The 26,414-nt window shown below is 42.0% G+C and overlaps 1 protein-coding gene across 34 annotated transcripts in view; it reads right to left on the reverse strand.

Moving 5' to 3' along the window:
- Positions 1-321: 321 nt before the first annotated feature.
- The window catches only part of kcnma1a (potassium large conductance calcium-activated channel, subfamily M, alpha member 1a), a 139,405-nt gene continuing 113,312 nt past the window's right edge, over positions 322-26,414 (reverse strand). For 21 of the 34 annotated variants that reach the window (XM_028988366.1, XM_028988350.1, XM_028988353.1 and 18 more), the window contains 11 exons: positions 25,870-25,963; positions 20,755-20,878; positions 19,944-20,168; positions 18,858-19,050; positions 15,887-16,000; positions 10,921-11,051; positions 7,389-7,583; positions 6,739-6,857; positions 6,394-6,615; positions 5,077-5,105; positions 3,863-4,014 (listed from right to left, as the gene is read on the reverse strand). In XM_028988366.1, the coding sequence (XP_028844199.1) occupies positions 3,863-4,014; positions 5,077-5,105; positions 6,394-6,615; positions 6,739-6,857; positions 7,389-7,583; positions 10,921-11,051; positions 15,887-16,000; positions 18,858-19,050; positions 19,944-20,168; positions 20,755-20,878; positions 25,870-25,963 (1,598 nt within the window). The other 13 variants (XM_028988364.1, XM_028988378.1, XM_028988377.1 and 10 more) reach the window with 5 other exon arrangements.

Genomic DNA, 26,414 nt, shown 5'->3' on the forward strand with positions numbered 1-26,414 from the left:
ATTTTATCAATCATTTCACTTTTTTTTATTTTTTTAGTTTTCTTCTGACTCATTTTGTTTTAGGCTTTCAGATTTTAAACCTTTGATGAAAGCTGAAAATATGGACATCAAATGTGATTGACCAAACCCTTTATTTCCAGAAGTGGTCGTGCAAGTTAGGAGGGGAAAACGCTTTTGTCTGCAGTTTGTTTTACTGTGTGTTGCATCAATAGTCATCGTTAATTAGTTCATTCTATTTTTTTTTTTAGCGAACTGTAATAACCCTGGTTTACTAAGATGGAAGTATGGTCAATCAGAACAAAGTAAGAAGCCAGCAGGGTGTAGAACACAAATACATCAATTTTTAATTCTGAGAAAATACAAAAAGAAACCATGTACAATTTATGTACAAACTTTTTGTACAAGACAGTATATTTATCAGCAGGTTATATTTGACAGATTCAGGTATGTCAACTCAGCACCATCATTTTCTCTGTTATTACACAGCTCAGTCTAAACACCACGCTTACCTCCATTTTCCTGTAATGATCATGTGCCAATAGCTTGTCTGTGTGAGTCCAGTGCATGTCCTGATTTCGGTTTTATATCACTAGCTCAACTTAAGACTTTAAACCCCCAGTGTTCTGTACAGTTCCCGCCGTAATCGTCCTCCACCTTTCACAGCAGTCGCTGGCGGTGTACAAGACGGTGCCCCCTCATTTCTACAGAGTGGACTTTACACAGAGAGAAGAACGTGAGTGGCGCTCCATCATCATGGTTCAGACATTTCTCACGTCCTCGGTGTCTGCGTGGGAATCGAAAGGGAACAACACATTTCTCATGAATGCCACTTTTCGCTTTAGTGGGACTTTTTATTTTCAGGGTCCTCCTTTGGCACTAAGACACTGCCTGGCACACTGCTGGCACAGAGGCACTGGTGGCCTGGATGTTCTCTGCGCCAGCATGACCTTAATGGAGGAAATGTCTGAACCATGCATAGATGTGAACACTCTCCATGGCACTTTTCATGACTGTGTAGGTTTGTGCTCCAACGTCAATCACAAATAAACTCTGTAATTCTATATATAAAAAAAATCTGTTTCATGTTGCCATTCAACATTTCTTTGGGGATGAGGGTGTTATAAGTATTGCCTTTTAGAGTTTCTTGTTAGATGTCCCTTGGTTATCTCTAATAAAAATACTCTGTAAACAAGTCAATACAGTGAACATTACTACGGTAAAATAAAATGACAAAGTGGAATGTAAACACTGATTAAAATAAAAAAAAAAAATAAATCACCAAAAGTGATACAGTTTCAGGATGTTGGTGCAGATGAGCTGGACATGGTGCTGCCTTTTTTTTAGCTTGACTGTTGATATGTTGAGATGAAACTGCACCCGCTTTTCCCACATCTCACTCACTGCCTATATAATAATGATGAACCTGTGGGTGTTTCATTACAGGAAAAGGACCTCACACAAGAAATGAAATGTGACGATTTTTTTTCAACCCCCCAAGCTCCAATATATCATAATTAAATGTCCCAAAAAATTGATCTTAATTCCATTTTTCTTTCAGGCTAGCAAGTATGTTATCGACAAATCCAATTATACATACATTACTCACATTATTTTTGAAAGAAGTCTACTTGCTACAAAAGTGTAACACCGATGTAACCACAATTCAAATATTCACTTCAGGACAAAGTCTGGCCGGCGGCGGTGGCGGCGGGAGCCACGGCTCCAGCTGAAAGACATTAAAGCTGAGATCATTCTGCAGGAGAGAACCAGATGGTCTAGAATGGGCATAATGTACAGAACAGATTTCAACACCATGTAACACCTTATTATTATTATTATTATTATTTTCTTTTTCTTCATCAAATATGGAAACTCTAGTGATGTGTTTCTTTCGTCTACACTTTTATGGCTATTACTTCACTGCATTATGACCCATAGGTGTTTCTCTCACACAATTCTGAAGCACTAAATGTTCTTTTTTTCTTCTTGTTTTGAGACAGAAATAGAGAGAGAGACACAGAAAAGAGAAATAAATGCATGTGCACATGAGAATACTTTCCCTCCCATTTTACAAGACCTAATTTAGGTCAATATCTATACTAAAAATAAATCTGATGCCACTCTCAGAACAGAGAGAGTAGATGTGACCCCCACCCCCCACCCCTCTTAAATGAACACCGAAAAATTACATTTTCCTCTCGATTGCAAATGATGCAAATGAGAAATATTCATAATGCACATTTAAAATATTAATGTCTGCACCTGGTACAGGACGTATAATTATTTGTCCCTTTTGTCATTTTCTGTGTACTGTACCATTGGGTGAAGTTTTACTCTATCAGAGGGTATTTCTATATAATTTTCCTAAAGATGTAATTCAAGATAATGCTAAATTTAGAAATAAAGTTTCTCTGATATGTATAAAAATAAGTACAAAATGATTATGTTCATGTGGATATAAAAGAAGTATGTAAGTATGTATAAATCCGTCGGAGGACTTGCGGCGGTGCTTGGATTCCCAGGCGTCGCCATCAAGGCGCTGATCAGGGAGGCGTCCTAAGAGTTTATATCAGGCAAGACTACAGGCATAATGCGGGGAGTACATTCCCCATCAGTATCAGCAGCATTAACCAACTGTGAGCGAGCTCGGCTACCGTGACCACGCCCCCTAAGCCCGCCCCCCTGTTGACAGGGCGGGCAGCAGCTTCAGAGCTGGACAAGGGGAACATCCAAGCATGCCTATGCCCCCTGTGCCAGCCCGGTGCCAGGCAGTGGCTACGGTCAAAGGAGGACCCTGATGCCCACTTTGCGAATGATGTGGCATTTTGAGTAGTTTGGGTTGGGGTTTGTTGGCTATAGGTTGGGGTGTCGTTGCCATGGAAACAGAGCTCGGTCACAGCTGGGTCACTAGTAGTTTAGTACTTTAGTAGCACACTGATCAGCAGTCACAAGTTAGTGATGGAGGTGTCTTAAAACAGAAATTCGTCAGCAGACGGACGAGCGAGGTGGAGACAAGAACAGAAATAGTGCATTTACGCAGAACATATTGCCAAACGTGGATGCCGATGTAGAGGCCACGCGTACCCTGGCATTATGCCGAGGTACAGGTGGGCCGGGACCCCTGTACGTCCAGAACACTCCATGCAGGCCGAAGGTGGGATGCAGTATTAAGCCCCTCGAGACAGGGCTGCAGCAAATGCACACCCCCCCGCCCCTCCAGGCATTACATTAACAGTGTAACAAGAAACTACCCTAAGCCCCACACCCCGAGTCCAGTCACGCCAGCAGGTGACACTCTGTCCATGACACAGATGGTCTGGGTGACGTGTTGATGTCTCAAGTCATTCATAAAATAACTTGATCAGTATTAGTGCAAATAGAAAAGAAGCCGACATGGGATACCAAAAAAAAAAAAAAAAAAGACAGTGTTGGCCAATCGGGTTGTTTTCTGAGAATCTTTGGGAAGTGAGGTGCCCGTCATCCTCCATAACTGCAGAGCTATGGAGTCTGGTCACAAACAAAACTATTGCAAAAGGATTACAGGTTTTTGGATGCTCAAACTAATTAAAAAAAAAGTGTTTGGGGGGGCTGTACAATCCTCACTTGATTGTCAATTTTATACATCTCTATGTATACATTTATAAATAAAATAAATTTCCCCCAAAAAACATGGAAGTTACATTTAAAGGTATTCACATAGAAGGTCCCATTCAGTTTGCCTTGATGTCACACCCTTGATATCTGGCACAAGGGGGAGAAACACAGCGATCCGTTTCCTAATCATCTTCATCACCGTCCCTTCACGTGGCGCATCAAAAACCCAAAAAAGAAATGTCCCAGCTCGCCATCGAAGGTCTTGAGTTCAGCATTCGTCTTCAACTTCTCTGATTGGTGGGATCAGGCTGCTAGTGGATTTGTACTGATTGATTTGATTGGCCATGTGAGTGCTCATAGGCTTGATTTGAATGTTCCTTGGGTAGGAATTGTCCGGCTCATCTGTAAACCATTTCTTTTCTGCGGGGGGCCGGGTGGGAGATAGGGGATGGAGAAGAGAGAAATTAGTATTTGCTTCATTCAGTCATCCTAAAAACAGTCATCTAAATAAAAAAATCACAAATCCAAAATCACAAAAAGCGATCTGCAGTGATCCAATATTCTTTAATATTTTACAATACAGAGGATCTTGCATGCAGAAAAGGTGCCAAAAGTGGGGGGGTGGGGTTGAGCGGGTGCTCCACACGCTCGTTTTTGTTGTCATTCCGCCCTCACACTTGAACATGTAATTTAAAGTTGAAATATGCTGCACACCTCCGGGTGTCAGGCAGCCAATGGCTGTGGGGCTGAGTGTCACGGCGCGGCCGTTTGATGTGGGGTGTCAACGCAAGCCCCCCCGCTCAGCCACACGTGGATCAAACCACCGGCTTAGGAACGGGGATTTGGAGACGAAGGCTGGGAACTCCAACCTCATTCGACCTCATTTCTGTCATGCTTGGTCCTGCATTTAACAGCATGATGAGATTTCTACTGGGGGGGGATTTCACCCTTTTCAGGTGACGATGCCTCAACTCCAAGGTCAAATGAACTTAATGAACTTTGTGGATTTTATGAGCCTCCTGACAGACCAGATCGCATCTAAGGTATGCAAACATACCATCAGACACATCATCACACAGTGCAAGTCTCCCTTATATTAAAAACAGAAACACAGAAATAAAACTAGAGAAATACCAAGGAAAACTAAAAGGGAGGGAATAAATCAGAACAGAAATGATCTTATGAACTCAGGGAAGTGAAGTAAGTAAAACAGCAGAAGAAGGGGAGATGATCATCTGCATGCAATGCTTGTGTGATCCTGAGTGTGAGCAGAATCAGGAGTTGCAGCCAATTTGCTTTCTGTCCGAAAGCAAAAAAAAAATCAAATAGAAATAACAAAGGTGTGTTTTCCTCTCACAGAAACAGAAACAAATGAGAGAGGAAGAAAAGAAAGTCTCCCTTCATAACAGTGCTCCACAGAGAACAACGTTATGATCGGACCCATGACGGTGCCATGTCATGCAGAATCAGTAACGTGCGTACCTTGGCCCATTCTATTCATCCTTGTTGCACTTTAGAAAAAAAAGTAAGCTAAGTAAGTTTTACAAGAGTTAAGGCAAATGACGTGTCACACACAACCCCTGCGATGAGCAAATAGCCCTACCTGCAACTATGGAAAAAACGTCGTCATTTCAAATTTACGGGCCATATTTTCCCGGTTCTAATGAGGGGTATGGGGCATGTTCACTGACATCACGTTCATATTTGTGATTTCCGCTGCCATCTCCAGAGCATAGAACAGGCAAAGTGGGGGACACTACACTATATTTGTGTAAAAATATCTTCTGGGTGTCGGGAATAGTTAAACGGCAACAGATAAAGCTGGGTGGGTAGTTAGTTCCCTTCCAAGATACAATAACTAGCAACATCTTCGCTTGTATATGTTTATTTGTGCAGATGAATAAACCTTCCTTGAAGTCACATTAACGAACACGCCTCAAGTCTCATTTAGCGTCAGGAAAAAATGGCCTTATGTGTATAGATTATTGTACAGAATTCTTATTGTTGCCTTCTCACTAACTCTGTCCTTACAGATAACATATGCAGTTGAAAACCATGTCTGAGAACTGCTAACAAAAAGCACTTTAAACAACACAATGTTGTGTGTTTTTTTTGCTACTGTCTTTCCTTTCTAATTAGTTTAATGTATACTGTACAAAACAGCAAGAAAATAACTAATAGAGAATTTAAGAGAATTAATAAATAACATATGGCCATGCAGTTTTCTATAGTAACAACAACTGACTTTACAAATGGCAATGAGGCACATGGCAAAGGTAAGCGATGCCCTCGGCTGAGTGGGCATTTGCTCACCTTTATGAATAATATAACAAATACTGTACATCCGTAAACACACATACACACAATTTGAGAATATTTGTATTAAAACAATATACAAATATTACATAAATACACACATCTGTACCAGCAGTACTGGTTACAAAGGCACATATGAATCTAAACCTGTAATACAAATTTAAATATATCAGTTTGTTAGATAATTATTGGCTATATTTACAAATGTTTCATCTGTATATAAGAAGGGTTTGCTCTGAAATGAGAGTTGGTTGGAGTCGGTCCTCGCTGGTGATGGAGTCATGCACTGATGGGCATAAAGAGCAGTGGGACTGCATGCAAGTGGCACATGGCGCAAACACACAAACACTGAGCACAAAAATACATACATGCAGATATATTTACTAGTCCAGTACTTGTCCCCATCTGTCACACACACACACACACACACTTTCCCAGCCTAGAGAGGTGGAGAGGCGTGCCTGGGGCAGGCGGGTTGCTTACTTCTGTTTGTCGCGCGCCTCGCGGGCCTTGCTGCGGCTCTGTCGATTGGCGGTGGGGATGGAGTGAACGGACGAGCTCTTCTTACTGGAGGAATGAGAGGAGTGGGAGGAGTGGGAGAGGCTGGTCCTGGACTGGCCCGCGTTGTGGTCGAACTGCATGAGGCAGAAGATCAGGTCTGTGGGGACCAGCTCGAACTCATACGGTGGGTTCGTGATGACGTACCTGCAGTTCGTTTTAAAACAAAGCACACTGTATTAATAAGTGGCTCAGCGCTTATAACCCTATAAACTACATTTATAGTAAATAATAGTATTGTTATTTTCAGTTGAAGGTTTTTAATCTCACCGTTTGGTACACTGGCTCGGGCTGCTCAAATGAGCATCTCGTAGTCTGTAGATCCCAAAGCACAGCATGTTGTATGTTTTTAATGCTTTACAGAACAAGTCTCCATAGCACCCACCGTCCTGAAAACAACCAAATTCATTATCAGCCATGCAAGCAAGCACACTAAATAATCATCATATATAAAAATTGGTCATCTGACAACTGAAGTATTATAGGTTATACAACAATTGTTCATTGTGGAAGCTAAATTTGTCCCCATTCATGAATACAATCTTAAAAATGGTGACATACTCAAGGCTGTGTCACACCGGTGGACTGAACTGCTGTCATGGAGGTTATAATATTTCCTAATTGTGTAATTTTATGAAAAAGAACTGAACACAAGTTCTACGGTTAGGTATTCGTGCCGCAATGCCACACAGGCTGAAGACACGATAGAGAGGCAGTCAGATAATTTACATGAACAACAACAAAAAAAAACTAAAACCAACTGAGGCATCCTCACGCTCAGACAGGATAACAGATTGGAGCAGTTTTGTGTGAGCTTGCAGCCTCACTTCCCATTACTGGACGGGGGAGATGGGAAGCGTGGGACGCCCGCTGTCGGGGAAGTGACAGAATCTGTCGGCTCCTCTTAAACATCCACTTACCCCCAAGTCTGCAAAGGGCCCGTCGTAGAGGGCCAGCTGCGCGACCCGACACCTGTCCCTGTTTGCCAGTGTCTGTGGCGTGCTGTATCCCCCGCGCAGCGCGTTCTCCTCGGCCAGCAGGGCCTCCAGCTCTGGGGTGGCTCCCCCAGTGACCAGTGTCCGGATCAGGGTGAGGATATTATCGTTGAAGTATGTCTGACAAGATAAAGAAGACGCATCCACACACCATTAAGAGTCACAAGTAAAGACGGCTGAGGGTTAGGAGTGGCGCTTTCCCTGTTATCTCCACCTCGAGCTGCCTGGTCCCCTCACGCTCAACGAGAAGGGACTTGACAGAAGGGGCCAATTACTGCTCTCTATTTATATAATCACTAGCAATGTTCATAAATAGCAATCTTTCTGTCAAGACTCAAGAAAAGATGCAGTTTTATTAATGTGATGGTACAAATCGACATGTATGCGCATGAAAGCAGTGTAATAAGATCACAAATAAAATATTAACAAAACAAAAAGCCAGGATTTCCCAGTAATAATAAGAATTTATAACAATTGCAGCAACAATTACTGAAACACCAAAAAAAACTGATTATAGTCTCATCATTATACACTTTATACATTTGCACACTGTGAATATGCATCCCTCATACCAGTCATGCTCAGCAATAGTGAAATGAATAACTACGATGAATGATCAGACACAACAGAAAAAAATCTCCATAAAACTTGGATAAGTTGATTTGGATGTAATGTCACCAGACGCTGACCTACTCCTGGACTGATGTGATGTCCCCCTGCGTAACACAGCGTAATATAACAGTGTAATGTAACCTGACATAAAACAACATAGCATAATGTAACATAATATGACGCATGGGCAGAGTAACATAAAGCCGTAATTTTAAGGTAAAGCATTTGATGATGTGCAATTTCGAGACATCACCATGAATAAAGGCATGAAGTATCTTTGAAAGGGGCAGACTAAATTTAACTGCAGGTCTTGTCTTCTGTCCTGTTACTGACAGTGGAGTGTAAAATGTCCACACTACTGTCCTGCACCCAGCACATTTGTACATCCTCACGTTCTGGCATTCACCATCTTACACTTCGGCTTCATTAAAAACCTTCTGCATCACAGTGTTAATGGTGACGGGCTATTCTGATCCACAGAGCACGCATCAGATCCTCCATTCCTCTGTGGTGTAGTAAGGGTCCCATGTCACTCATCTGGCGGTGACATCTCTCTGTGCCTATGACAGGACCGTTGAGCCGGATGATGGATGAGTGCTGTCTATTAGCTTGTCCGGAGTGAAACACACTTGAAAGCTGCTTTGTTCTGAGCTCAGTCAAAGTGAAAGGTACTGGAATTAAGCCATCACACGGGTGAGGTGGATTGTGATGGTCAAGCGAGAGAGAGACAGAAAGGGGGATGTAGTCTTATCGCTCTGCTTTTTAACAAAAAGACAACATTGTTTAGACACGTTTGAATTCTGTGTGTGTCATTAGTGTAAAGTCATGGGCTCTGCTGTGTCTTGTTAAAATATCTACATAAAGCCCCCTGAAGGCTCGTCCCCTGACACTTTCGATGAGGAACCATGGCTGAACCATTGACTGTCACTAGCGGTGACAGTGCTGTCTGATCAATGTGGCTTTTCATTTACTAACTTCTGCCCACAAGAAGTGTTCAATTTTCACGTTGGAGTACTTTTAAAACTGTCCCACTTCCTGCAGAGGGAATTAGACAGTGCTGCTAACACACCTTTCTACACAGGCATGCAAAAATATCATTGTTTTAACATGTGCAGACACTTAAACAAATTAAAATGTTCAAACTGCTTTTTACCAAACACGACAATAAGTAGCGCTGTCTGTCTCATTGTTGTCTACATGTTTTTTGCACTGTCCGTGTCCCCTGTTTGCACTTTATGTAGCCTAGCTTGTCTGTGTAACACACGTGTGTTTTATGTCAGTATGTAACTTGGTTTAATTGTCTAAAAGTTACATCTAGCACCAGGTTCCGGAGAAACGTGGTTTCGTTTTGCTATGTACTGTCTAACACGTATGTAGCTGAAACTTCAACTTCAACTTCAACTAAATTCTCCCCAGTGACAGTCTTAAAAATATTCCTCAACCAAGCATTAAGAGAGGATCCTTTATAAGAGCCACAAGTGGGAAATTTAGTTTTATCATGTCCGAGTGGATGTCCCTGTAACTGCTGATTGTCAGTCACTCAAGACAAAGGCATCAGATAAATGCTGTAAATGTAAATTATTTTTGGGGGACAAAAAACCCCTAAAGTGAAATAATAGGATTTCATTACCCACGACAGGAATTCTGAACTGCCCCTGCTCTTTATCCATTTTGCCCATTTTTAGGGGTTTAAGGTGGGATGGAGCTGTACTGGTCTCCAATCTGGTAATGTGAATGTTCCCCTCCTACAGGTCCAGTTTCCTGCTGTGGTTCCCGAAACTTCTGAGTTACTGCCATATCATGAAATTCAGCGACTTAAAATTCACTCGAGTTATGGAACCTACTGCTAAGGTCAAACATGAACACTTCTGACATCCAGCACAGCATAGAAGATAGTACAATATCTAAGGTGAACATGGAAAACAGTGTTGCTATTACTATTTAGCTAGAATAATGGTAACTGGTTAAGTCATGGAGTCATGCAGATCTGAAGTTTAGGCAGTATGTTACTAATCATGCAATAATCAAATTCTAATGTGATTGTAATGGTAACAGTAAGAAGTATTACAAATTAGTCATATGAGTCAGAAATTAGTTTTAAGTGCATTGATGGACTCCTGCATAAAATGATCCTTTATTAGTCCCACAAGTGGGAAATTTACATATTGGGAAATTTATGGTCTGTGGATCAAAGGTGGCAGCATCATGACCTTTTATATATAGACTGCTATAATCCTATTTCTTTCCACATATGTAGTTCAATTTATTGATCCCTATCATTGTCTTTATGCAATATAACAGTACAGTGAGTTTAGTTACTGTGTGATGAGGTGGTAACAGTATAACTTGCTACTTTGGATACTCTGGCCTGTCACTTCAGCTAAAACCAGACCTGCACGCAGCAGCACAAACAACGTGTTTGAGAAAAGAGTAATTATTAATTAAAGACAATGTTGCTGCTGAAAAAGGCCCCCCGAACCATTTACCCAGTATCCTGATTTCTGACACTTGTGTAAGTTTTAATTAGCCTGATGCAACAAATTGTCAGAATGTTTTATACAGCCTTAACTTTACTGCTTATTTAAATTGCCTTTTAAATAATGCAAGATATTTCAAAACCAGACACTCCTGTCTGCATGAATGTCTATATTTTTAGAGTACTTTTTTTTTTAAGAATAGAGACCCTAATAAAGCTTAGGAAAAGTGTACACAATGTACAATTAATGTCAATATGAGAACAATAGAACCTTCCCTTATTTCTATTGTTACTAATTCATGCTTGTGTTTATTAAGGGGGGCTGTATGGAGGTGCACACTCAGTGAGGGAAAGGAAGCATTCACTCACTGCGCTCATTAGTGAGTCCAGCACACTGACGGCGAATGCCGTCCCACAGGCGAATGGCTGGGTGAGGTACAGCTCCGTGTCTGGGTCGTCATCGTCGTCTTGGTCCAGGAACTGAACATTTGAGTCGTTCACTGGAGCACAGAAAGGCAGAGTGAGACGAAAGCTGAACACACACACACACACCCACAGCCCACCATCCCAATCACACACACACACACACACACACACACACGTCCATACAGTCATACTTCCACACAGCATGTATAATAACTTCTTACGGCTGTTTTCAGAAAGTAAGAAAGAATTCAGTGTTTGATAACAGAAATGACTAAATTAAACCATCAAGCAAATTATGTTCATATGACTTATGTTAAAATTAAAATAAACATGCATGCATTTTGAAATTTGCTGTCTGAAAATCCTAATTTCTGCATTATCCCACATCTACCTATTTATGGAATTATACAGTGTAAGAAATGTCAAATAAACAGTTTTGCTTATTGTGTACAAATGACCGTTTCATAAAGCAAATACAATTTCACACAGTGCAGGGCATTTTACATGAATATACAGTAGTGCTGCATGGTATAAATGTTAAGCGATATAAATTTGGCCAAATTTTGATTATACCGGCCTACCACAGAAATATCCGCTCCTTGCCAAAATGCCAAAGACTGCGTCACCTGCGCTAAACCATGCCTACTTGCAGCACGACCCAGAGCACAGAGTGCAGGGCAGGGTTTCTGAAGATCTTTTAAAAATCCTAAATTAGTGTAAATATTAATCGTTAAATATAGAGTTTAAAAGTTTTAAAGATATTCCAGACCCAATAGACAAAATAAAACAAGCCTTCAAACTGTCAGTAATCCGCCGGTTGCTGCGCACTTCCAGGTTTACTAAGTGAAGCAATCCGCACCACTACCGCTCCGTTCCGTGCTGCGATCGGGTACTGACAGCGAGCATGTAAATCACCAGGGCATAGTGAACAAGCATAGTGTTATTTAAATATTTTCTGACAAAATGTTAATGTAAACTCTACAATGACTCACATAATACAAATACCTGGTATTTCACTGGCATTATGGGTGTGACAGAAAGTCCACTGTCAGTAGAATTGGGCAGATATTGTTATATCTGGTATACGGTTATGCTGTATGTTGATGAATCTGTAAAAAGTTTATTAACTTCCTGCTGCAGCGCCTTTGCTATGGACACATGTTACCCTTTCAAAAACAGTTACATAAAGAAAAAAAAATTAAAATAAATGAATAAATAAAAACAAAAAATTGATTTCTTCTCATGAGGACAAAGACATGAAAATAACATGAACAACTTCTGGAAACCACATGCTCAAAACCGTTATGGATGGGTTTCGCTGGTAAAGCAGCTTGTCTTCCATTTCAAAGGTTATCTCTCACAGCTCCAGTGGACAGCGCTTGGAGAGAGAACCCCGAAAACCTCACTCTATTTGAACAGCGCTTCACACACAAAGTCTTTTTCAAGCCCCCTTTCAAAGATGTATGCTTCAGAGATTAGGACCAGCAGAGTCTAAATAAATAAATAAAAATAAACAGCTTAAAGGAAGGTTTTATATCAAGCTTTTTTTCTTGTTTTTTTTTTTTTATATAAATTTGATTTCTTCCAAGACTTCCTGTGAGTAGTAGAAAAAGAAATGTCAGTCATACAGACAACAGTCTGATGAAAAAGAGTCCAGGCCAAAGAATATGAACTGCAGGGAGATGCTATGGAAACAGCCACATGGACAGACTATAGCGTGATCAAAGGCCTAGCAATGCTCAGAGAAAAGTGGAAGGAAAAAAAAATCGTAAAAAGAAGAAGGTCAAAACAAGACAGTCAATTTCAAGCAGAACCTAGAAAAAAATACAATGCATTCAGAGTGATGCTATGGGAGCAGCAGGCCTTTATTGCAGCCAGAGAAATCAAGACGAGCTGATGAAGGGAGGTGAGAAAACATCACTTTGGCAGAGAAAAAAAGAAAAATTAAATACACCAGACAAGTCCATTTCCTGTAGAAAATGCGAGTGTGATTGCTGTGGTGCAATTTGTTGGTGCTATGATATGTTGAGTAAAATTTGGATTCGTTTGGGACATGTTAGCATATTAGCATTCTCATGGTAACACATTAGTATGCTACTGCTAACGCCACCAGTGGCCTTGGGTTTGGAAGGACAATGAATTGGGTGAAATCTAGTTTCATATGGGACATGTTGGCTATTAGCATTCTCATGCTAACACCACTGATGGTCTTGGGTTGGGCCCAAGATGAAATATGGCATTATTTATGACATATAAGCAGGCTAAGGTATTATGCTAATGAATTACCATGCCACCAGTGATGAAGGGGTGGAGGTATGATGCATTGGATGTAGTCTGGCTTCAGTTGGGATGTCAGCCTTAGAGGTGTGCATCTTCAGTTGTTTCATGATTCGGTTTGTTTAGGATTGGTTGTAAAGGGTATTTATGCATCATGAATTTAATTTTAATATAAAAATTCAAGGCGCTATTTCAATCTTGTCTTCTTCTTTGCCTATACACGGTAAGTTATTCTTGAATTATTATTATTTTTAAATGGTTTTTAAGCACTGATAAAAAGGTACAAGGGCTCTTGTATTTGTGCAATTGTATTTGAAATCAAGCTGTAACAAATACCTTTGATTGATACATTCATGCGCCAATTGCAATTATGAATTAACCTAAAATGATGAAATGTCACCTTAACCCTCTTCTTAAGAATAGTTAAGTAGTATTACTAGTTAAGATCCAAAGGATAAAACTGATAAACAGTCTTGACCACTTAAAACAGTGGACCACTTAAAGCCAGTGAGGTCCATGGACCCACATGATGGTGGGTAAATCAGGGTAAATCCTGCTCTTCATATGGGTTCAAATTGAGGTTGGGTTGATATGGACCACCCGTATGTTACCTGGGGAGGGGCGGAGTCACTGTAAATTAAAACTAATTAGAGTCAGTTTTACAAATATAATTCTGATACAGATTGAGACAATATAAACTCTCAAAAGCAGATGAACCCTTGTGGGTTTACCATGGAACTACGAGAAGTAATGAAATAATCAAGAGTTATTTCACTTCTTACCTAAACATGGTCCAGCATAAAGCTTTAATATAAACAGAGAAATGCCAGCGAGGTCCATGTTGGTCCAAGTGTTTTTCATGACAGTGGGTAAATCAGGGCAACTTTTGCTCCCCATCTGGGGCCACCATGGTCCCCCGGACAAAATTAACTAGGACCCAGTTGGGCAGCCCACACCAGCCTATATTCAACCCCTATGGCCCCACATGAATGTGCTGGCTGGGGAATCTTGCTCCCCATCTGGGTTCCTAGGTTCATATTAAGATGGGGTTGATATGGACCACCTGTCTGGTACCTGTGTACCACCCATATGTGTTTGTTACCTGGGAAGGGGTGGAGTGACTGTCAGATAACATTAATTAGTGTTTAATTAGTTTTACAGACTTAAAAAAAAAAAAAACTCTGATTTGGAGTTGGCTCATATTATCTCTGTGCAGTGTTAAATTAACACTGGCAATTTTTGCTGTGTGAGTAACAATATTCAGTATATCAGGGGTGGTAGTAGCCTAGTGGGTAACACACTCGCCTATGAACCAGAAGACCCAGGTTCAAACCCCACTTGCTACCATTGTGTCCCTGAGCAAGACACTTAACCCTGAGCTGTCCCTGTAACATCCCCAATTTGCATGGTTTAACGTTTTTAAGTTGGAGACAGAAAAGTTTAGGTTAAATGTGTGGTAGTTTTTCTTAAATTTCTTAATTTAAATTATAACTAAAAAAACAACTTTTCTTAAGCTAGTTAACATGTTAACTTGTTAGCATTATGTTAACGCCACAAATGTTATTGGTGTGGCTGTGGTGTGTTGGGTCTTTTGGTTGTGTTGGGCCAATTTGTTTGAGGTACAAACTGAAATTATATGCTGAGTCATGAATAAACTAGAAAAGTTGATCAATGGGTGGTCCGACTGTGGTCCAAAATACACTGCAGTCGATGAGGAAAATGTGATGGCCCAGAAAACTGGGAGAAGACGAGTTCAGGTTGGAACCAATGAAATGGACGTGACTTTTGGATCAAGCGTGTCTTTTGCTTAACCCCATTGCCTTCAGCAATCACACTAATAAAAAAGGACAAAGGCACAGCTTACCCAGTTCAGTTATCATTTGTATGTTGGCTCCACTGTTTTTTTCCTGACAGAATGAAACCAAAGGCTGTAGTTTGCCAGGCTTAGCTAATGACGATAAAACAATGCGAGAGGGGGAAATTGTTACTGAAACAGGTTGAAAAACAAAGCACATGAGATAGAGAGAGAGAGACAGAGAGAAAGAGAGGGAGACAGAGAGAAAGAGAGAGAGAAAGAGAAAAGGAGAGAGAGAAACAGAGCACCATGTCAATGCCGGGTGGGTAACTGTACAGTATCTGCTTTCTGAGTGCTCTACCATATGGAGCCATGCACCGGCCTGACAGCCTCCATCGTACACAACCATGTAAAAAAGAAAACTCCTGTCTTTTGTATTCTGACGTGCCAAAAAGAAAAAGAGTGCCGAAAATGCAACAAGAAATTCAGGAGAATAAACTGGGTGAAGGTCAGAGGTCACAGTGAAGGGGGTGCAAATGTCTGATGTTACATCCCATCTTGCAATTCTTCTACTACGCTGCATCTTAAATGGGTCACGAGAGACAGAGTGGCCGGTCTCTGGTGTTTTTAGTGCCCTCTGAGATCTGAAAGTTTCATGATTCCCACTGGGGACCCACATCTACCCTCTCCATCTCTTATTCTAGAGCATGCAGCCTCCTCTAGGGTCACGGTCACAAATACATTAAAAACAAAAAACAAAAAAGCACATTTATGGTGCCTTCAGACCAATGTTAATGTAAGTTAGTTGAGGATGGGACAGGTGCAGGCAGCTCTTACCAAGTTCGGTGATGATGGGGATGTTGGCTCCTGTGGTGACGGATGCTTGTCGAACTAAGCCATGTACTGGACTGTTGTCTGGAGATGACCTGTCCATTCCAGGAGGCGTGAAACCTTTAAAAGGGAATAGGAAGTCCCGGTCAAGCCTCTGCTGCTCACATTTTACATCATTTTAGTCAAGAAGTGTACCGTAAAATTGCATAGATTTTTCATATTTTCCCCAGATGCGTGAGTTTTTTTGATGTGAAAATAGGATCCCCCGTCAGGGCCAGAACGACTCAAATGGTTTGGTGACAGCCTAAAAATTGCAGTATGGATATTTCCTTTTAAGGGTCAGTCGAGGCATATTTAGCATTTTTGCTGTCTTCCGTCAACCTGCGGATATAAATTTTATATGTTGTTCATTTTGTTACCGTAAAATTGCCGAAGTGGATCCTGAAAACCTTTTATCTGGGAAAAAAAAAGCTGCACAATTCCGAGGCATGAAATACAAGTGCCGGTGACAGGGCGTATGAATTCACATGACTTGACATTTTTGCATTTCCTCAAGCTGACAAGTAAACACCTTAAATCAGTAATGCTATATGCATAATGCATGGCCTCTATTTTGACATCCATTACTTAATGCTGACTAAAGGAAAAAAAGTGGCAGCTTATAGTTCTACCGTGGCAAACATAATGCCAGGAATATATTCAGGTCACAAAGTTTTTAAAAGGATCGCAAATTCTATGTGTGGGGGGGCTTGGGCTCGGGGGCGGGGACTGATGCCATTTCACTGCTGAGACATTTAGGGGGCCGTGGGGCAGAGTGCATGAATAGCTACTGGAACAGAGGAACAAGACAGCGAGGCGCGGCATTTCTCCCCAAATGCACGGTCGGAAGTGAATAATCCCGTCGCAGGTTATTCAAGTGATTAAACCCGCTGACAAAGAGGCGGGGTGACAATTGGTGGCAGCCACAGGCTGAGCGCTCCTACAGTACATGTATCATTTTGTTAATGTCCATAAAGCATGACATTTATTTCTCCAGAGGGTGACAGCTCGCTCTAAACGCTCCCGCTCATTTTTTTTTTACTACATCACAGTAAACAGTGGCTGCGGCAACAGATCACCCAGTGAAAGCGAAATGCAAATACCAAAAATGTCGGAAAATCTGTGCTTCTACGAGCGAAGAACAACTGAGACTTTGTCAAAACCAGCCGAATCTCTGGGGAGAGGCAATTGTGCTATTGCACACCAACCGAGGGTTATGGAACCGCCGAGAGGTCTGCACAACAGAGAAACACGGGGCAAACAAATGTTCCGAATGTTTGTTGGATTTGTTTTTTACGACCTCCTCACTCCTTTTACATCTCCTTCTATGTGAACTCTGAACTCTAAACAATCTCACAAACATACTCGAAGAGAACAAAGAACAAGTGCATCACTTCAAAAGTGTTATTTTAATCCTCTGAAGGAGAATAGAACCTCTCATGGAGGACAGGCATAGTATCACATCACGTTCTGAAGAAATGTCACAGAACCTGCAGTTCCCCTCAATATCTGAAAAGTGACAATAAGTTAAAAATAATAATAATAACCATTGTAGTAACCATTTGGATACTGTGTACTATGTTCTGTATGGATATAAATCCTGTATATCTAGAAATAACATCAAGCCTGACAAATTAAAAGAAATTCCTCGGCATTCGGCATGTTTATGACCCATCAGTTGATCAGGTACTTTTTACTGTTTACTGTATTACTGTAGTACTTTTGTGAATTGTTTCATTGTTTTTGTGTTATTTTACTATAGATTTTAATGTGAACAGCCATGAAGTGACAGTCTGGGACCTTTGTTGCCCTTTGCCCCTTAGGTCTGGGGTCGTCTGTACATTGTCCTATGTATGCTTTTCTATTTGTTTGTCCCAAACCAATTGAACTCTGCAAACAATAAAGTTGAAAAGCTAAATATGAAAATTATTCTAATGTTAATCCATTCATTCTAGTTACAGAATAATAAAAATAAAGAATACTATAAATTAAAGGAAGCTTTTAATTGTAATTAGCCTCAGTTGGAACTTTTTGGTGAGATCCCCTGTGCGTCGGTGGGAATTGGGAGAGAAAACCCCTGAAGGCACGAGGCACGTCTGTGCCTGCTTTACGCTGTGCTGTGCTGTGATACGCTCCCCTGGCGGCGGCCTGTTAATTTATTCATTTGTACCTACATGTTCACATTCCACCGCCTTCCTCATTTAAACGGCTTCCCAAAATAGGACAGAGTGAGTGTACTTACAGTGGTTCTGTCTGGACACCCCGAGCTAAATGCGATGGCGTATTAAATCACATCCTGATTTTCACCAAATGGGCTTACAATACATAGGAGAGGAACTGGTTTAACAGCAGAACAACATGTAAAAAAAAAAAACTCAACACCTGTCAGACCCATATGCTACGTTCAGCATTAAATTACAATCAGCTTCATTATTTATATTCAACTTGGAAGCGGGGAATAGTAATGGAGGAAAGAGGGATGACAGATAATGATAATGAATGACATCAGTGCCCCCCCTCGATTGGCTCGGTTGATAATGATGATGTATTCTGATGGCTGCATGCTTATTTAAACTCATAAACAATTTGTGTGGCTAAGTTTGTTCTGACAGCTGATTGGTGACTGTGGGAACAGTAAAAATTTCTCTTTAGGGTGCGCAATGTCATTTAGATAAGGAAAAATAAAATATATATATTTTCTTTTAGCTCATGAAATATTTAGAATTCATTTTTTGGAATATTAAAAAAAAAAAAGGATTTGCTAACATTTAAAATCTGTAATGTTCACCAGTGAGCCTGACTCAGTAATCAGCAGGTTCCTTCATCTGACAAACTGGTGTGTGTGGTGTGTTTAAAATTCAGCAGCGCGGGATGTTCCTCCTGCCAGGCCTCTGTCGCCTGTAGGCAGCGCGCCGCAGCATTACAGGACGGTCCTTACCTTGGGAATTAGCCTGCAAGACCCCGATGCTGTCATCAAACTGCATAGACTTGATGTTGAGTGACGCCAAGATGCATTCCTTGTCCTGCAGTGAAGCATCGTCGATATTGTTCTGATTGGCTGACAGGATAACGCACATGTCGCACAGGTTGATGTTGACAGCCCTTAAATCAGCCCGACTTAATGGCGTCCCCTTCGGTGGACAGAAAAAGAGGGAGGGGGGAAAAAAGCGAGGGAGCAGGAGAGAGGGAAGGAGAGAGGGGCAGAAAAACAAATTAAAGCGTGAGCAGCAGGAGCTCTGGGAAATTAGTTAACAAGTATTCCTTTTTTTAACGCGCTGACATTCAGCTGATCTAACTACGTGCTGGGAACCGGGAGACGTGCGCTAATCTAAAGGGTAGCCTGCGCTGACGGCGCCGTTTCGGGTTCACTTTCTAATACTCAGTCAAGCCAGCGCTAACAAGCACTAGAGCGGGCGACTCTGCCAGCGCCTCACAGCCGCCGCCAGACAGACAGCCAGCCAGCCACGCCGCTCCCATTACACTCACTGGAAATTGTGTCCTTTGTTACAGAGGAGCGAAGTTTGGACAAAGAACGTGCTGCCGAACATCATAGCTTTTTTCTATGCAAAAAAAAAAGAAAAAGAACATCCAAAAAAGCAACGCTAAAACTATGATTCGCAAAATAAAGCGGATGTGGGTGATATACATGAAAAATCAAATAAATAAATAGTTTATTAGTATATAAAATGTTTTTATTGGTGCAGCATTAATGCTCGTGAGATTCGGATTTGATTTAGCCACACTGCTGGTTAATGGTACAAACAAGCAGATAGTGATATTTTAAAAATTGAAGCCTTCTACAATGCTGGGGAACACATGTTGCATTTCTTTAAGGGTATGAAAATTATTGCACTGAATATTTTTCTCATCCAAAAAAAAGCGTTATCGTTTATTTTATTTATTATTGATTACATATACAAATTGTATTTATTATTGATTATACTGAATGATGTTAATAATGGCTGTTAGAATGGCTGTCCGTTCACACGTCACGTGACAGGTTGTGACACTCCAGTGTACTTACAGGCAGGATGGAAACCTTGGGGAAGTTGTGTAAGGTTTCCCATTCCCTCCTCAGGTAATCCAAGGAGCCCACAAACACTATAGGTTTCAGTTCATGGTAGTGGAAGTTGCTTGCTCTTAAAGGCATCACCAAGTTTCGCAGCCCCACTAAAGCGGACGTGACATCTCCAAATATACAGACCACTACATGTCCGCTTAGAACCGTCATGGACGCCTCGCTCCGAGTCTGCAGAGAGAGCGCACAGGAAAGAGTGTTCAGGGGTGCAGAATGGACCAGCAAGAACAACTGCTGATGCTTCATCCTGAGATACTGGACTGAAACAGAGATACAGTCAAAAACTACAGTAAAACCTATACGCTGTGTACCCAAACATCATTTGATATTTCACCACTATAACCTTAAAGGTCACTCAGTAAAGTAAAACAGAAAACTCACCTGAGAACAACAGAGGCAGTGAGAAAATTTCAAATAGAGCATTAGAACATAGCATTGCAAACATTTATGGGTAGCCATACTTATTTTTTAACATCCAGTATCTCTGCAGTGTGTTTATAGAGTTCAGCTGAATGGATGAAGCCCATTCGCTAACAGCTGACCCACTTAGAATTTTGATAAACTGGTTTATGTCTCAAACCAGGTGCATCTGGGGGCCACCGTAACAGATACAGCGGTAAGTGAAACTAGGCATGGCATTCGTCTGCGTGATAAGGAACGTCTCGGCGCCGCAGGCCCGGTCGCCAGGTTTCAATGCGCAAGATGGCTATCAGCTGGCTGACATGGCTTTGCGCTGCGAGCTCGGCGTGTTACCCACCAGGATGACCTTCTCAATGTCTTTAGATGGGCACCAGTGAAACATCCCCGTGGAGTCGTATCTCTTCACATTAACATCCATGTCCTCGATTTGTTCATTCCCCGGAATGAGTAGTGGGTCGTGCCTGTCCAGAACCGAGAAATAAGACAGAGAGCGAGAGAGAAAACTCACTATTTGACACTGTTTATAACGGTGACTGATGTTTTTGGACTGAAGCTGCCAAAGAGTTTGACCTCAATTTGCAAAACAGTGTTTCTGCTGCCTGTTAAAGGGCATCACACACATAAAACCATAAAGATATATTAGCACCTCAGGATTGTGAAATTCAAGGAGGGGTGGAAAAACACACACAAACACACACACACACACACACACACACACACACACACACACCTTCCCTCACACCATATTTGCCACATTGGTGTCATATGCACTTCTCCCAGTGTCATCAGCTTCCCATCAAATAGTAGGTGGGTGACCATCCAGGGCCATGAGAGCACACATTCCTGCCACAGCCCACCAGATGACAAATCGCCATGGCGACTGATTACTGGGGCTTTTACCCCCCCGCGCTTCTCCTGATGCCGCCCATCCGCCGCTGTAAAAGCTTTAACAGGCTCACGCGCTAAATATTTCAGGAATTTGCTCAATCACATTTTACTCTCCCAACTGAAGGCCATTAAAGTTTCAGCAGCATGTCGCGGGCATCTGTGCTGGCGACACTTATCCTGAGCAACACTGACCACGAAAAAGCGTGCCGACGCTCTCCCGCTCACTTCTACTATGCTGGCAGTCACTTCTGGAGAAGTGATCTCTGAGCTCCTCAGAAAGCCGAGCAGAGAGCTGACATCACGCTGGACTCTAACTAACTCGACAGTAATTTAACCAGAAAATGTGTCAAGAGCAAGTCTTTTTGGAAGAGCGATAAAAATTGTTCATATGTATGAATGAATGTATGATAATTATAGCACATAAATTCAACAAGGCAGTAAATGTACGATCAGCCAAAGGTGAATAAAATACATGGGTTATCTGTGGATGAAGTGCTGTAACAGGAAAGACTTTGATGTTACATGTCTTTGATGCTTGTTCAAGTTGGCTAATCATAATATCCAGTAGTTAATACCAACCAGAATTGCTCAAATGGAGGTCAACTGGTAACTGGGTCATGGGTTAGACTACCTGGGCGGGAACATAGAACTATAGAAGATGGCGGCCTGGTCTGATGGATAACTAAATCATGTAAATTTGCTAACTGGGGAAAAGATGGCAGCAGGATCAATAATAACATTAAACAATAGGACTGATTATTAGATCTTGCGAGTAAATCAGCACACAAGCTAAGAGCAGGTCAGAGTTACTGCCTTTGAGGTAGCAGCCGCAGGCAACACTACAAAGGCCCCACTCTGTAATGTGGCTTCAGGGAAACATTCTTCTTCTGTTCGTGTTGCTAACCTTCCCATTTTCTCAAAAGAAACCGTCGCTATCATATCAAGTACAGAGAAACGTAAACAGCGCCGAACGGAAATCTTTACAGCTTTAAAAGGACGTTTGGGATTTTGTATATGCTGTGGGGGGATGTGGATTTTATTCCACAAAATGCATCAGTCCAGCACAATTTGGACAAGAGGAGCACCCTAGCTACTGTAATTAATGTCTTGTTTATAATTCTGCTGTACAATATGTTGGATAATTTAATGCATAAGAAATAAAACAATTGATATGAAAAAAAAAACCATAATGCTTGTCGTGATGTTTTGTTAGGTGCCTTGATTAATATTAGACCAAATTAGCTTTTTCAATTGCCCCTCTCTTCCAAATAATTATAGCACAATGAATGATGAGCCCTTACAACCATGCCCCCCCCCCCATACTGGATGAACATAATTTACGAAATAATTGCATCATTATGCGCAGTAAATATTTTAAATCTATAATTTAGCATTGAAACTACATTATAAACAATGACAATCCGAGATAATTAAAGCGTACCGAGGGAAAGAAATCTCATGCATAAAGTATATGCGAATAAATCAGTGGGTTTGGGGGGTGGAAAGTGGGTATGGAGGCTGAGGTATCCTCCCTGTGACACGTCTTTGATGTATCTCTTCCCTTCACAATGCACGACGCTCGCATCTGATTGCCGGCATATCACATGGAGCAACGTGTCGATTAAAATCTGCCGGCGCAGGTGCTAATAACAGTGAAAGCATTTAGTGCTTTTACACCCCGGCTGAATATTTCATTATATGGCGCATGTTTCAGCGCTCACTCCACGGACCCCTGTCACTTCCATCTCCCTCAGCCGCGGTGACTGGCGCGGCGCAACTCTGCCAAGATAGCTATCTTTCACAAACTGTCAGCGCCCGCTGCCAGTCACCGGGCCCATCCACCGCTCCCCACCACTCCGGGGGTAACAGACATGACATTTTGTGCCTCCGCCGCACACACAGATCCCAGCAAACGCATTGTGACTTCCCGCAATTAGACGTGTCTCGTGACCCATCACTGGAAAAAGAAAAACACACACACACAGTCGGCGTGAACAGTGTTAATTTGGGCATGAGCGTCTCGTAGGTGATCGACAGTGCTCGTTAGCCTGATGACACTTCTGATCGGTGATCAGGAGAAGATGGCTTTATTTATGTCTATCTGGTGCACGTTCGGTTCAAATTTGCACGTTGTTTTCATCCCCGTTGGGTGTTGGCCACTCCCACCAGCTCCAACCCCAAATTTCCCCCTCATCTATTGCTCCACGTCTGTTTAAATTAATAACAGGAAAAAATCACAGGGCAACTCAAATAAATATTGAAACAGTTTATCATTAACATCGTCCAAAATAGGAAAGAAAAAAAAAAATGAAAGGGAGTTTACAATTAATTGCCCTGGCCTAGATGCAAGATCATCGGGGCTGGAGAGGCAGCTGAAATCAGACAAGAACGTCGGAGCCTCCGAGACGGGCCTGGCTGTTTTTCAAAGTGTTTAGCTATTCCGCAGTATCACTCTGCCATCACCAGCTTGGGATGAGCGCGCTCCCCCAGTCCCTCTTCAGCAGGCTATGAAAGCAGCCCTCTCGCTTTGAAAATTTTCCCCCATCATGCAAACTGACAAAGGCATGCTTTTCAAAAAACCCACAGCCAATCTGTTGATCATTATTTATTTACAAAGGCCTGCAGGCACACAGTCCTGTAAAAACCCATGCTTGATACGGTATAAAACCCCGCTTTTTCTTCTTCCCCCCTTCCTCGCTTGTAGAATAAAGTATCCCTAAGGCTACCACAAACAATCATTTTCCATTGCGCATAAAATGCACCTTGTACAGCAGCAAGTATTTAATATATGGTGTAATACGCTGACAGCGAGGGCAGCAGTGCAGAAGTCCGCAGGTCTGTGTTTTAGTAATTTGATGTTTTGCTGAGGGCTATGGCTTGAAAAAAGAAAAAAAAAAAAAACTCTATACCTAGAACAGAGGACCTGTCATCCCAGCACCCAAGAGCCAGCAGAATACAGAAGCACCCTAAAGCAGAGAAAACTTTGACACTGCTTTGAAGCGTTTCAAAACAGTGTAAATAACTCCCAAGAATTATTATTACCGCGAGATCAAAGAAGAGATGCATACATTACACGGCAAACGGGGGACTTTCGAAGTCGGCACAAAACAGTTTTGTGCTTTAAGAAATAAAACTAGACATCCTTTTAAACAAGCCGATCGCTGGAAGAGTGCCAGCACTCTTTTCCTTTCAAACAGTTTACTCTTCATAACCAAGGGCATATTGAACATTCCTGCCTGCAAACTAGACAGAAGGGTATGGACCTCTGCATTGCTGACAGTTCGCTGTGTGTATATGTGTGTGTGTGTGTGTGTGTTTGTGTGTGTGTGTATGTGAGCTGATTTAATTGGAGAGAGAGAGAGCTGTGGGCACACTGGGCATGGGCAGTGGACAGCTGAAGGGTGGTGTTTAGTGCCGCCTTTCTTCTGTGCGGCCCGCAGGGCCAAGATGGCGCTTGCTTCAGGTTGGCAGACACTAATGTTCTTAAATGAGCACCGCAGAGAATAAACTGCTCACAACGCTGTTTAGACCGATAGACCATATTGAAGTGGATTTATTTAAGAGATTAAGTAAGAGATTTGGATAATTATACAAATGACACGAATTACCGTATTGGCAAGAATATAACAGAGTTCCTCTTTCTTCAAGGCTATTTAAAATATCAGAATTGGTGACATATAGGGGTATTTCATTTTCTTTGTCCAGACCACGAATTTAAGACAATATGATGTTTTCACATGTATTTCTAATATATTTGGCCCAGAAAGTTATGTCCAGTTCTATTACGCATTATTCAGCTGCATACGAGCAAGAATGAATTAAAATTCGCAATGGAAGCTGCCCTGTCCTCAGCGATCTCCAGATCCGCTCTCGGCGCTCGCTGATCTCTCGCGGACAACATCCTCCCCTGCATTTTTTAAAAGCGATTCTCTGTCTCCTGGCCACATGGGCAGAGAGGAAACCCTTTTATGAGTCAAAATCAATTAACAGCATTATAATTCCATGGGACAAGATAAAAGGAAGGTAATATTTGAATTCATTTTTGATTGCGATGATCCATCTCACATATGGCCTTAAGTACCAAAAACACTCCTCACAGGGGTTCCCACAATAGATGAATGGCCCGGGGCAAAGTAACCACGCGGGCATCTCTGATTGGCTGCCGCTGTCATTAGTGCCACCGCTGTTTAAGGAGTACATGTGGACGGGACTAGGGGGGTGACAGCTGAGACTTTAAAGCGAGAGTATTTTTCAAACAGCTTTTCATAGCCTCTTTCATGACAGAAATATTTCAGCTCTATCATTAACGTCTGACAGGCTGACAGCCTAAACGCCGCAGCCTTAAAGGGCTCCTCTCCTGCGCTCGCACTTTCACTCTCTCGCTCTCTCTCTCCTCTCCTCTCCGCCCCGCCCCTCCACTCCCTCCATCTCGCCATCATGCCGCCACCCTCTTGCCTTCCTTCTCCCTCTCTCGTGTGTTCTTCCTTCATTTCTCCTCTTTCTTGCTCACTTCGACGCTGGAAGGCTGGATGGAGCGCCTTGAAAAAAAAAATCAATGTCTTACCGCATCATTTTAGGCGAGCAGTTCGGTGAATTTCGCATGCCTCCGTTGCGCTGCTTTTTTTTGGGCGACAGCGTTGACGGATGCTCGTCTTCGACTGCAAACACATGCAAAGAGTGTCAGATTATGGACAGCCGGGATTGTAAAGAGGTGACATATTAAAGAACACAAAAGTCAACACTCAATCATTGCAAAAAAAAAGAAGCTCAGAGAAGACCTCCAAATATAGAAAGAGAACACCGTTAGTAGGGACAAAGGTGCGTTTTCGGGGTGGGCGAGGGCGAAGAAAGCAACATAGGACAGATGTTAAGTAGATACTGGAAATTCTGCTGTGAGACCTCTCATGTCTTTTTCATTTGACTCGGACTGTGGGACTAACTATGAGTGCAGCAGCTGCCCTGTCTCTACTTCCCTACTTTGAGGGAACGCTGTCATTGTCACCGGGAGCCAGGCTGAGGCCAGGAGAGATAGTGATTGTCGTCTGCCGCTAATGGACGGCTGTATGGTAAAAATCTATCTCTCTTATTCCATCTCAGGGCGGTGCCGAC

This window comes from Denticeps clupeoides, chromosome 8 (assembly GCF_900700375.1).
Source record: "Denticeps clupeoides chromosome 8, fDenClu1.1, whole genome shotgun sequence".
Lineage (NCBI taxonomy): Eukaryota > Metazoa > Chordata > Actinopteri > Clupeiformes > Denticipitidae > Denticeps > Denticeps clupeoides.